We start from the raw sequence: 11374 nt of genomic DNA, 5'->3' as shown, positions 1-11374 counted from the left end.
TTTATGGTACTTTAGAAGATGCCTTCAATAAATTCAGAAAAATGACCTGAAAGGCATGAAGGTCAGACTGACTGAAATCAAAGCTACAACCCAGTCTGAGTATATTTCAATTCCTAATGGAAAAAGTGAGTACCCTCACTCTATCTTCGTAAGAGAGAGAATAGTCAACATCTCTGAGTAGAACATCAATCTCAGTCCCTTCCTTTTTTTTAGAAAATGTCTGACATAAAATTTTTTTAAAAAAGCAGATCTTGGGGGCCAGCCCGGTGGCGCAAGCGGTTAAGTGCACACGTTCCGCTGCGGCGGCCCGGGGTTCGCCGGTTCGGATCCTGGGTGCGCACCGATGCACCGCTTGTTAAGCCATGCTGTGGCGGCGTCCCATATAAAGTAGAGGAAGATGGGCATGGATGTTAGCCCAGGGCCAGTCTTCCTCAGCAAAAAGAGGAGGATTGGCATTGGATGTTAGCTCAGGGCTGGTCCTCCTCACAAAAAAAAAAAAGCATATCTTTGCAAAGAAGCAGGAAAAGTGATGGAAAAATAAAGAAAAATGACACATGATGAACAAACCCTCATATATTGTTAGATTGGAGTTAGGAGAAAAAGAATTTATAGTAATTATTATATTACATAAAATAGAGAAAATTAAAAGAAACTTGAAAAGATGGAGAAATTCAATAGTGTTGGGTTTGGGAAACTATGGTCTGTGGGTGATGTTAACAAATGAGTTTGATAGATTCCATACACAGAAAACAAAATTAGTTTGAAAACATATCAATAATATAAATTTAAATAAAAGCACAGCAGTGGGAAGGGCATTGTACACTCCCTCAGAAAATCATGGGCTAAGTTAACTATATGTGTCTATTTTCTCAGTTTTGCCACTTGTGAAACAGGGATATTAGTCATGTTCAAATGAGTACCAAGGACCAAGCCTTCTCTTGTTATCCTGGCAGAAGAGAAGCTCCAACTTTTTCTCTCCTAGCCTTCTGCATTTGTGTATGGGAGGGGCTGGGACCCACGGCTCTCATTCCCAGTTGGTGACTTGTGGATTCATGGCTATTATGACAGGGGAGTATCAGCAAGCACAGATTCTCTTGGCTTCTTTCTGCTCTCCTAGCTTTGCCAAACAGTATTTTCCGTCTGTCACTAGGAGGGGCAGTAATTTGTCATTTCATAAATTAGTGTAAATATATTAGGCATTCTGAAAATGAGATACTCTAAATGTCTTCATGTCCTACTTTGTTCTTGTTGAACAAAGCCCTTTGGCAACAAAATTCTATCATCCTTCTAGTAATGAATTTGATGTATTTGTTTTAGCAGTTACCTGACACTGAATTTTCTTGTGTATGCCATGAGTGGTGCTGAGAGAGAGTGCACAGTGATTACAAATCAAGATTTTCTTTCCTGTGCAGTTTACTTATTTAGATGATAAATTATAAATGAAGGTATTTCTACATTGATTATGTACATAGAATTTCTCTGACGTGATTTCTCAATTTTGTTTCACAAAACTGTGGATGAAGATTCTTCCGCATTCATTCCATTTACAGTTTGAGTTTTCCCAGGTCATAAATTGTCTCCCAAGTCAGTCCACTGTCTAAAGGTTTGTCATATAGATGACATACACATGAATTCTCTCCACTTTGAATTAACTTCAATTGAGTGAAGTAACAAGGATTAATAACGGATCTTCTACATTGATTACAAACATAGCATTTCTTCAATGTGCAAGTCCTCAAGAGTGTTTATAGTTTGAAGCTATGGGTGGTGACTCTTCCACATTTATTACCTTAACAGTGTGTGTCCTCTCATGTTGTCGAAGGTTAAAATATTTACTGAAGGCTTTCCCACATAGACAACATTTATATGGTTTCTCTCCAGTGTGAATTCTCTTATGCAGTCTAAAGTTATAACTTCTATTGAAGGCTTTACCACATATATTGCATTCATATGGTTTTTCACCAGTGTGAGTTCTCTCATGTCGTCTAAGGACAGAAGAGTGATTGAAGGCTTTCCCACACAGGTGACATTCATATGGTTTCTCTCCAGTGTGAGTTCTCTTATGCCGTTTAAGGACAGAAGAATCAGTGAAGGCTTTCCAACACAGATGACACTCATATGGTTTCTCTCCAGTGTGAGTTCTTTCATGTCGTCTAAGAACAGAAGATTCAGTAAAAGCTTTTCCACATAGATGACATTCATATGGTTTCTCTCCAGTGTGAGTTCTCTCATGTTTTTTAAGGTGAGAACAATGAGTGAAGGCCTTCCCACATAGATGACATTCATATGGTTTCTCTCCATTGTGAGTTCTCTCATGTTGCCTAAGGTAAGAAGTTTTACTGAATGTCTTTCCACATAGATGGCATCCATATGGTTTCTCTCCAAAGTGAGTTCTCTCATGTTTGTTAAGGTCAGAACAGTGAGTGAAGGCCTTCCCACAGAGATGACATTCATGTGGTTTCTCTCTGGTGTGAATTATCTCATGTCTCCTAAGGTTATAACTTTTACTGAAGGTTTTCCCACATAGATGACATCCATATGATTTCTCTCCAGTATGAATCCTCTCATGTTTTCTAAGGTCAGAACAATGAGTGAAGGCTTTTCCACATAGATGACACCCATGTCGTTTCACTCCAGTGTGAATCATCTCATGTCGTCTCAGGTTAGAACTTTTATTGAAGGCTTTCCCACATATGTGACATTCAAGTGTTTTCTCTTCAGTTTGAGTATTATTGTGATGTCTAAGGGCAGAGCCTTGAATAAAGGCATTCCCACGGTGACAACATTCATATGATTTACTTCTAGTGTGAATTTTCTTATGTAGATTAAGGGATGACAAGTAACTGATGGCTTTTCCAAATTCTTGGCTGATATAGTGTTTCTTTCCCATCTGAGGTATCACACATCGAGTCAATGTTAAAATTTCAGTAAAATTTTCTCCCAAATCACTACATTCAAAGGGATCCTCTTGAGTGTGAGAACTCTGGTTTTTGAAAGTAAATAAGACTGTTAAAGGTTTGGCCACACTCACTCATTCCTTCATTAACTTCTCTACATATAAATTCTAAAGTAATCATTCAGTGATAGACTACTTAAAATCATTCCTATGTTAGTTACAGAAACATGGGGCACTACTCTCCTGCAAACACAGAGATGTTCTCTTTTGTAGTACTCCAAATTAATTTTTAAGACATTATTATGTTTCAAAGATTAGGCATATAAGCCATGACTATATAATTGCCTGTTTACAAGACCTCAGCTTATTGTTTTGATTTCAGGTTAATTTCTTACCTAAAACCAAACTAAACAAACTTTCTGCTGTGAGAACTCTTGATCCCAACTGTAATTACAATCAGGTAATTGTACCAAATTCCTAACTCATTCAATTCCCAGGTCTTCATCTGGAAGAACAGGTCCACACCCATGAAGCTTACCGTTGCACTAATTAAGGATGTGTCCTTCTTGCAGATATGTTGCATGGATATCATTTCTTGTTTTTTAAGATCATCTTCCATGTCTGAAATGATTGGAAAAAAATAAATAGCTCGAGTGGCATTAGGGGGATTAAAATATTGAAGAGACCCAATGTCCATTTGAGTATGTTTCAAATACTGACACACAGATGGGAAAGAACGTCAAATAGAGGAATACTCAAAGGAAAAAAATATATTATAGGACATCAACAACTGACATTTTCAGAACTGAAATATGAGAAAAATAAAATGAGGATAGCAAGTTTAGGAGGAAAAGAGAGGGAAAATCTTCACAGAATAGAACCATGAAAAGGGACATTTTGTGAATGTTTAACTCCAATAAGTACATCAATATCACCTTCCCTAAAGCCAAAGACAATGAAAGAAAGACACTTTCATAGAAATTGATGCCTATAATGTATATCTATAAGAGATAATGACAACATCCAAAGATTTTTTCCCCTACGACATCGTCTACATTTAGACAAATATCACTAAACTCAGATATCATTCTTAGGGCCTACTCACTCACTGACCAGGCTCCTGCTCCTATTGAAGTACAGCTTCTTGGAGCTCACCTGGACTCCAGCCTTGCAGAAAACATATCCCTTCTCTTGAAAGTTGCTCTCCTTGCTCCAAATGGGAAATCACATCTGATTTGTAGAACTGATTGCCTGTTTGTAGGAAAAAGATAAATGGATTTTGAGTTCTGTGCTCACAACAGTGCATGATCATCAATACACGGCCACCTAATGAGGAAGAATAAGATAACCTCTGAAGGTCAGCCCAGGGAAGAGTATGTTGAAAACAACTTGGATAGTCCTTCACCAGCAAAAGGAGAGCTCTTGAACTGGTCTCTAAAGACATTAAGAACCTATCATTGCTGATGCCCATGCCCTAGTTCAAAGACAGCCTGCAGAATCTTCAATATTTTCATTCAGTGAGAAAATACAAGTTTTCACAATATTTGAATATTATACTCAAAAAGAATCCAGTAAATACAACTGCCACCAGAAAAACTTAGGTTTTATGTGGTAAACAATATGTCTGTTATTTTTAATACTGTGGTCTGATCTAACCATAGTCCCTGCAGGAAAACAATTATTAAAAAATACCAATACGTTTACTTATTCATTCAAAAATAATGAGCTCCCATCACTGTTTTGAGTGTTGGAGATCGAGTAGCACGAAAGATATGAAATTGTGTCAGGAAGAGCACATTCTAGTGGAATGACAAACTAAATATAAGTAAAAAGTAAAGAAAATTGCTCTAAGGTAGTTGTGAGAGTTATGAAAGAATCAAGACAGAGTCCGGAGTGAGGAATGTGAAAGCTTTTCTACATACTTGTTGAATGAATTAATGAATTAATACATACACACATAATAAACAGTGAAGACTCACCAATCGAGACCAGATGACTGATGTTCTCCAGCATCACATCTCTGAATAGTTTCCTCTGGGATGTGTCCAGCAGGGCCCACTCTTCTTGGGTGAAGGCTACAGCTACATCCTCGAAGGTCACTGATTCCTAACATATTAGACATTGTTTCAGATAGGACCATCTTTGCCAGTCTCCAGGGCAGGATGGTACAGGTGATAGTACTAAGCAAGTGGTGGCTAAGTGTACGGAAAGCTCAAACAGTATTTTGGTTCCAGTCACATCATTCTCAGTGCTGACCTGGACATCTGACTTTCAGATATACCCATAGAGATATACACACTCTAAATACATAAAACTTCATTATAAAGAGATATCATATGAAGTGTGGTATAATATAACCTGGAGATTTCCCAATAAACCTGTAATTATGACTTCCAGATCATAAAATTTTCACTTGAAAATTTATAACTAAGACATTCTTCTCCACTAATTTCAAGTAAATCTACAGACTCATCACAAAGGATGCAGTACCCATGATCTGGCACTTCTTAATCACGACTAAGGTTAGATTACTCCCCTTTATGACCTCAGTTTCCTCACCAATGAAATGGTTTAATGACGTGTTACGATTTCTGAAAGATCCAATGAGCTAATGGGCTAACTATCTAGCAAAGAGTTCTTAAATACAACTTCTATGATTATTATCCAATAAATGGCAGAGAATATTGAAGCAATGTCCAGAATTCTGCAAAACTGAACAGAATTCATACAGGAACTGGGATAAGCAGGTGCAGCCTTCATCTCCACACAACTCAGGTGTTCATTAATGAAAAATGGTTCAGCATCAGAAGCCAGAGGCTCTGAGACTTCTGTACTGAAGGACAGTATTATCCTGATCCTTCCTCTGGTCAGAGGCCTCCCTTTCTCAATTTTTCTGGGACCTCCAAATATCAGTTATCATTGTCCCTTTTGTTTCTTCATCTTGTCTCTCTACTCAAGCATATATGAAGCCACCTGATCATTCTTCCCTCTGCAGTTCATCAAAAATTTTCACAGAACCTTAAGTTTTACCCTACCTCCTAATTTCTTTCTCCTGAATCACAGCCAAAATTAAGGAAACAATAGTTCCTATACATTGTTTCCAGTTATCAAATTTGAACCAAAGTAAAATTACAAAGAGGGTAAATTCATGATTTGGGACACGGTAATAATGAGAATTTTAGTTTTCTTTTTTAGAAGTTTTCAAAGAGCATAAATATATTGTCTCAAAACTTTAAGAGATTTAAAATGGGAAAAAAATAAATGAATGACTCCTCGTTGCCTTCTCTGGCATAACCACCACTCGTTTTCCCTCAATACTAATCAGTACTCCCCCTAACACCTGTAATACTGGATTGATTGAGCTCATCTGTGGAAATATCTTCCTCCCTTTGGGCTATAATTTTTTTTTTTGTGAGGAAGATCAGCCCTGTGCTAACATCTGCCAATCCTCCTCTTTTTTGCTTAGGAAGACTGGCCCTGGGCTAACATCTGTGCCCATATTCCTCCATTTTATATGGGACACCGCCACAGCATGGCTTGCCAAGCGGTGTGTCAGTGCGTGCCCGGGATCTGAACTGGTGAACCCCGGGCTGCCACAGGGGAATGCATGCACTTAACCGCTTGCGCCGCTGGGCTGTCCCCTGGGCTGTAATGTTTTGCTCCCTACTCATCTTTATCACCTGCATTCACCTCAATCCTAAGCCCATTACAGTCAATAAAATGGTTAATGAGTGAATTTTTTTTTTTGCCAACTAGGCCATGGACTGGATGAGAAAAAGAATACCTCTCTCATCTCTTCCATGAATACACAGCATTAATATCTTAATAGGCTGGATATTAGAGGCTGGAATATCTTAGTGTAATGTTGGGAAGGAGATTACCACTTGACCAGTCCTTGAGCCAACATCACCATTCCAGAGTTTTGGGGAAACTTAACTGAAGCACAGATCCTTGAAAAATCTCCTGAGTGTACTCAGAACACGAATGCCTGTAGGAGAAACAGCCCATATACTGGCAATAAAGATGCAATTTCAGTAGAAAGAGTAATTTCCTACTCACCTGTGATTCCATTGTCACTAGCTTGGCTGCCAACTGTCTTCTGGGTTTTCACTCACACAGTCCAAGCAACAGGAGGCAAAGCTGAGGAAGGAGAAAGAAGCCATGAGACTCTAGTTGTTGACAATTTCCAGACCCACTTGTCATGAAGTCCCAATCCTTTACCTGGAAGTAGCACCCAGCCCAACCAACAGAAACATGCAATGGGCTCTAAGAGAAATAGGGGGAGAGCTCTTCTCTACCAGAGTCAAAAGTAAGAAGGCTATGACTATTGTTGCTAGTAAAGAAAATACAAATACTTTCAATTTAGAGAGAAAAATGTGAAAACCATTGAGTTCTGTATGCTAATTAACCCAGGGTGTTCAGAAGTGTTCCGTTTCCTCCTGATTCCAAAACAGGAATCCCTGACTCCTGCCACATGTGCGTCCATCTCCAGTAACCACTGTGTAATTTCTCAGGTTTCATTATGCTTAGCGTGTACACTAGCAGTTCCTCCAACTCCATCCCAGCCATCTGGTGCCTTAATCCACTCCTACTCTTCCCTGCCCCTGGCCCTCGGGATATACTTATTCTGAACCATTGTCCCCTCCAAGTGGGGTTTCCAGCAATATCACTCCCTCAACACTGACTTTTAGATTTGTTCTGCATGCTTTTGGTTACGAACCAAGAGAATTAAGAATATATTTTATGCGCCGGCCCCGTGGCTTAGCGGTTAGGTGCACGCGCTTCGCTACTGGAGGCCGGGGTTCAGATCCCGGGCACGCACCAACGCACTGCTTCTCCAGCCATGCTGAGGCTGTGTCCCACATACAGCAACTAGAAGGATGTGCAACTATGACATACAACTATCTGCTAGGGCTTTGGGGAAAAAAAAAAAAGAAGAAGGATTGGCAATGGATGTTAGCTCAGAGCCGGTCTTCCTCAGCAAAAAGAGGAGGATTAGCATGGATGTTAGCTCAGGGCTGATCTTCCTAACAACAACAACAACAAAATAATATATTTTATGATAATCAATTCTGTGACTTATTCCATTTGGAGGGATCAATGGCACCCATCTTGCAAATTTACTCCTTAAAATCTCCTGCATCAGAAAATAGCAGGAGTATATAGGTTATAGTACTAGTATCACGTCCAACAATCCTCATAGAGCAGTAGGCTCAGAAATTATAGAATTAAGCGATTTAGGAGAAAATTTACTTGCTCCATCTGATATTTTAGAAAAGTGGTAGCTGAAATCCTGCCCTTTATCAGTCATCATTAGCAGCAGCTTCCCTGAATTTCATTATTTCATTGTGTGTGTGTGTGTGTGTGTGTGTGTGTGTCTGTGAAATCATTTATAAAGTGAAAATCCTCCCCTAAAACATCAAAAATAATTAAGTGTATTTCATGGACAACTGACAATGAGTCATAAACAGAAGGAGGTTAACTCACCATTTATAACAGAGGACAAGAAAAGAAAGCAATCAAGTTTTATTAAATGTGACTCTGTGCTTGGAGATTTACATACATTTGCTTATTTATTCCTCAAAATAACCCTGTTGATTATGGTTCCTTTATCAATTTAATAAATGACATGATCAGAGATTCAGAAAACTTAAGTAATGTGACAAAATTACATGCATACAAGCATATACGTACATATATGCATACACTAGAAAGTGACACAGGTCACTTTCAATTTTCCTCTGCCTGCTTCCTAAGCTCAAGTTCTTTAAGGGTTACACACCACACCTAGATTCTACCTGGAATAGAAACTCTAATAAACAGAGGCCACACCCTATTTTTACAACCTCATCTCCTTCTTGCTTTTCCACAAAATTACTCCCCACGCCCATGTTCTCTACCACGCAGGAACCACTGCATTGCCCCAATTCCCAAACACCAGCTTTCAACCCTCCTCATTTTCACTGCCCAGTTTAATTCAGTTACTCATTTTAATAGATATTTACCAAGACAAACATTCTTCTATGTCCTTCTGATTATTTACCACATCTGCTGATCAAGACCCCAATAGAAGGTGACTTCCAACACCTCCCTGTTTCATGACTGCATCTGACTGCACAGGACTAGGATGACGACCCTCCTCTAAACATGGAGTCACAACTCATAGTGGCTTCAAAACATATCTGGCAACCCTACTATGTCTTGTTAATTAATCTTCCATGCTCCATAAATATTTCAAACCTTCTCTATGTCTTTGAAGTTATATATTCTCACTTCTCCCCTTTCAAAAGATGAGATATTTCCTACTAAGTAGATTTGACAAATTACCTCAGTTTAACATCATACAATGTACAAATATTCCTGCCTTTATACCCTTTAATTACTCCTTCTCTCCTGTAAAATTGAAGACTCATCTCTACTCCTAAGTCCACTGTCTCCAAGTGAACTACTTTCTCTTCTGTTTTGTCAAGAACTTTATATTATTGATTAAAAAGTATATCTCCTTTACTAGCAACCTCTCCTCTCATCACAGTGCATCCTCTCATCATTTAAACCCATTAAATCTCTTCCGTCTTGAAACTAAAACCTCCCCTGAACTCATTTCCTCTGAAATTCCTTCTCTCCTGTTCCTGAGTTTACAATCAAACTAAAAGCTGAAGGTGCAGTTGCTGTATCCTCACATCCCACTCAACATTTGACTTACTAACATCGCCAATGATATTTGCATAAATAAATCCAACATGTGTGCCTCAGGCTTTTACTTTGAACTAAACTAAACAATAAGTAACATGACATCTTCTGGGGAACACACTTTCTCCTACATTCCTCTGACATCTCAGTCTAGTGACTGTCTTCAAACTAATCTTGTCATTCCAACTCCTTATCACATGCCAAAAGCTTCTCAATGTATTTTTTTTGTTTTGTTTTGTTTTTTAATTTAATTTTATTTATTTCCCCCAAGCCCCACTAGATAGTTGTATGTCATAGCTGCACATCCTTCTAGTTGCTGTATGGGGGACGTGGCCTCAGCACGGCCAGAGAAGCAGTGCGTCGGTGCGCGCCCGGGATCCGAACCAGGGCCGCCAGTAGCAGAGCGCGCACACTTAACCGCTAAGCCACGGGGCCGGCCCTCAAACAACACTGTTGGAAGATCTCAAGACCCCATCCTACTCCTTCATCCTTTCCCACTTACGTACACTGATATGCCCTGGTACGCTCACACAGTCATTCAGTTGCTTTAATTTTTCCAAATTGAAAGTGACAAAATTTATCTCTGAATTGCATTTCTGAGCTCTCACCTCTATTTGCAAACTAACATGCATTTGAAATGAAATATATCTCAGGCCATTACCTCCCACTCCCCCAAATATTACTCTTTGTCTAGTCTCTAATCTTTTTAATGTTTCCACCAGACATCCAAGGGTTGACATTTTGTATGCTCTCTCAGAATATCACAAACACAACTTAGCATTGCTGTCACTTCTACACTCTTCACTGTTATCATCTTTCATTTCCTCCCAAATCCACAAACACAATTTCCCACCCCATACTTACTTCCTTCAATCTCAGTTTGAATTTCAATTCCTCAAGAGCCCTTCACCGAACTCCTACCAAAATTAATGTTTCCCTTCACAAAAATTTATTTAAAAAATAAAGGTCTATCCCTCCCGGTGAAAATGATCTCCAGTACTCACCAGAACCCACAATGAAGCCAAATACCTATTGAGGATGCTGCCACAACATTCCAGAGTTCAGAGTTTCTCTCTCTCTCTCGAAAAATGCATCATTTTTGATGGTGAACTCTTTTAATGCAGTTGATAAGCTCTCCAGTGTCATAATCCAAAGGACAAATCTGATTAACTTGGTTCCAATCAAAATAAATATATCAAGAAATGATATTTAAGGAAATATTTTCCTTCTCATTAGGTAAATCAAGTAGATGAAAGTAAGGACAACAAATTATATCTTTTTAATTCTGCACTTATTCTAAAAGTCTCAAAAGCAACCTTCATGCCTTTTCCCAGAGATTTCACTGTTTTATGGATTTTGGTTGTTCTGGGCAGTACTGTAGAGAATCTGCAGTAAGAGAATCTATCCTGACCTTTATTTGTAAGCAGATTTATAATCTATGAACATATTCTCAGGCTGTGGGCATCAGTGTGACTCTATTAAATATCTGTGGTGAATAAATATACATTCAAGAAAAATATTTTTCAGGGTTCTGGAATATGCAGTTTTACTACCAAGCAAGAAAAAGTATATCCAGTGTAGGTCTCTTCAAGGCAGATTTAGCTGATGTCCTAAGAACTGTAAAACTCTACAATCCTCAAAATATTAAGTATTTCCAAAATAAACGATCAGTTTCAGTATTGATTTTACTATAAATAGGGTTTTTTTTTTCTTTTTTCCTGTGGTAAAATACACCTAACATAATACTTACTATCTTAACTATTTTTTGTGTGTGTGTGTGAGGAAGAT

The 11374-nt window shown here is 38.6% G+C and overlaps 1 protein-coding gene across 1 annotated transcript; it reads right to left on the bottom strand.

The window, feature by feature from the left end:
- Nucleotides 1-504: 504 nt before the first annotated feature.
- ZNF596 (zinc finger protein 596) lies at nucleotides 505-7642 on the bottom strand. The gene is made up of 5 exons (XM_058524869.1): nucleotides 6956-7642; nucleotides 4876-5002; nucleotides 4052-4147; nucleotides 3435-3517; nucleotides 505-2983 (listed from the first exon to the last, which is right to left on the bottom strand). The coding sequence occupies exons 1-5, from the start codon at nucleotides 6965-6967 to the stop codon at nucleotides 1736-1738; spliced, it is 1566 nt and encodes a 521-aa protein (XP_058380852.1). The 5' UTR covers nucleotides 6968-7642; the 3' UTR covers nucleotides 505-1735.
- Nucleotides 7643-11374: the final 3732 nt, after the last annotated feature.

The sequence above is a fragment of the Diceros bicornis genome, chromosome 29 (genome assembly GCF_020826845.1).
Source record: "Diceros bicornis minor isolate mBicDic1 chromosome 29, mDicBic1.mat.cur, whole genome shotgun sequence".
Classification (NCBI taxonomy): Eukaryota; Metazoa; Chordata; class Mammalia; order Perissodactyla; family Rhinocerotidae; genus Diceros; species Diceros bicornis.
The sequence above is the reverse complement of the archived record's forward strand: the minus strand, read 5'-3'. Positions and strand labels throughout refer to the sequence as shown.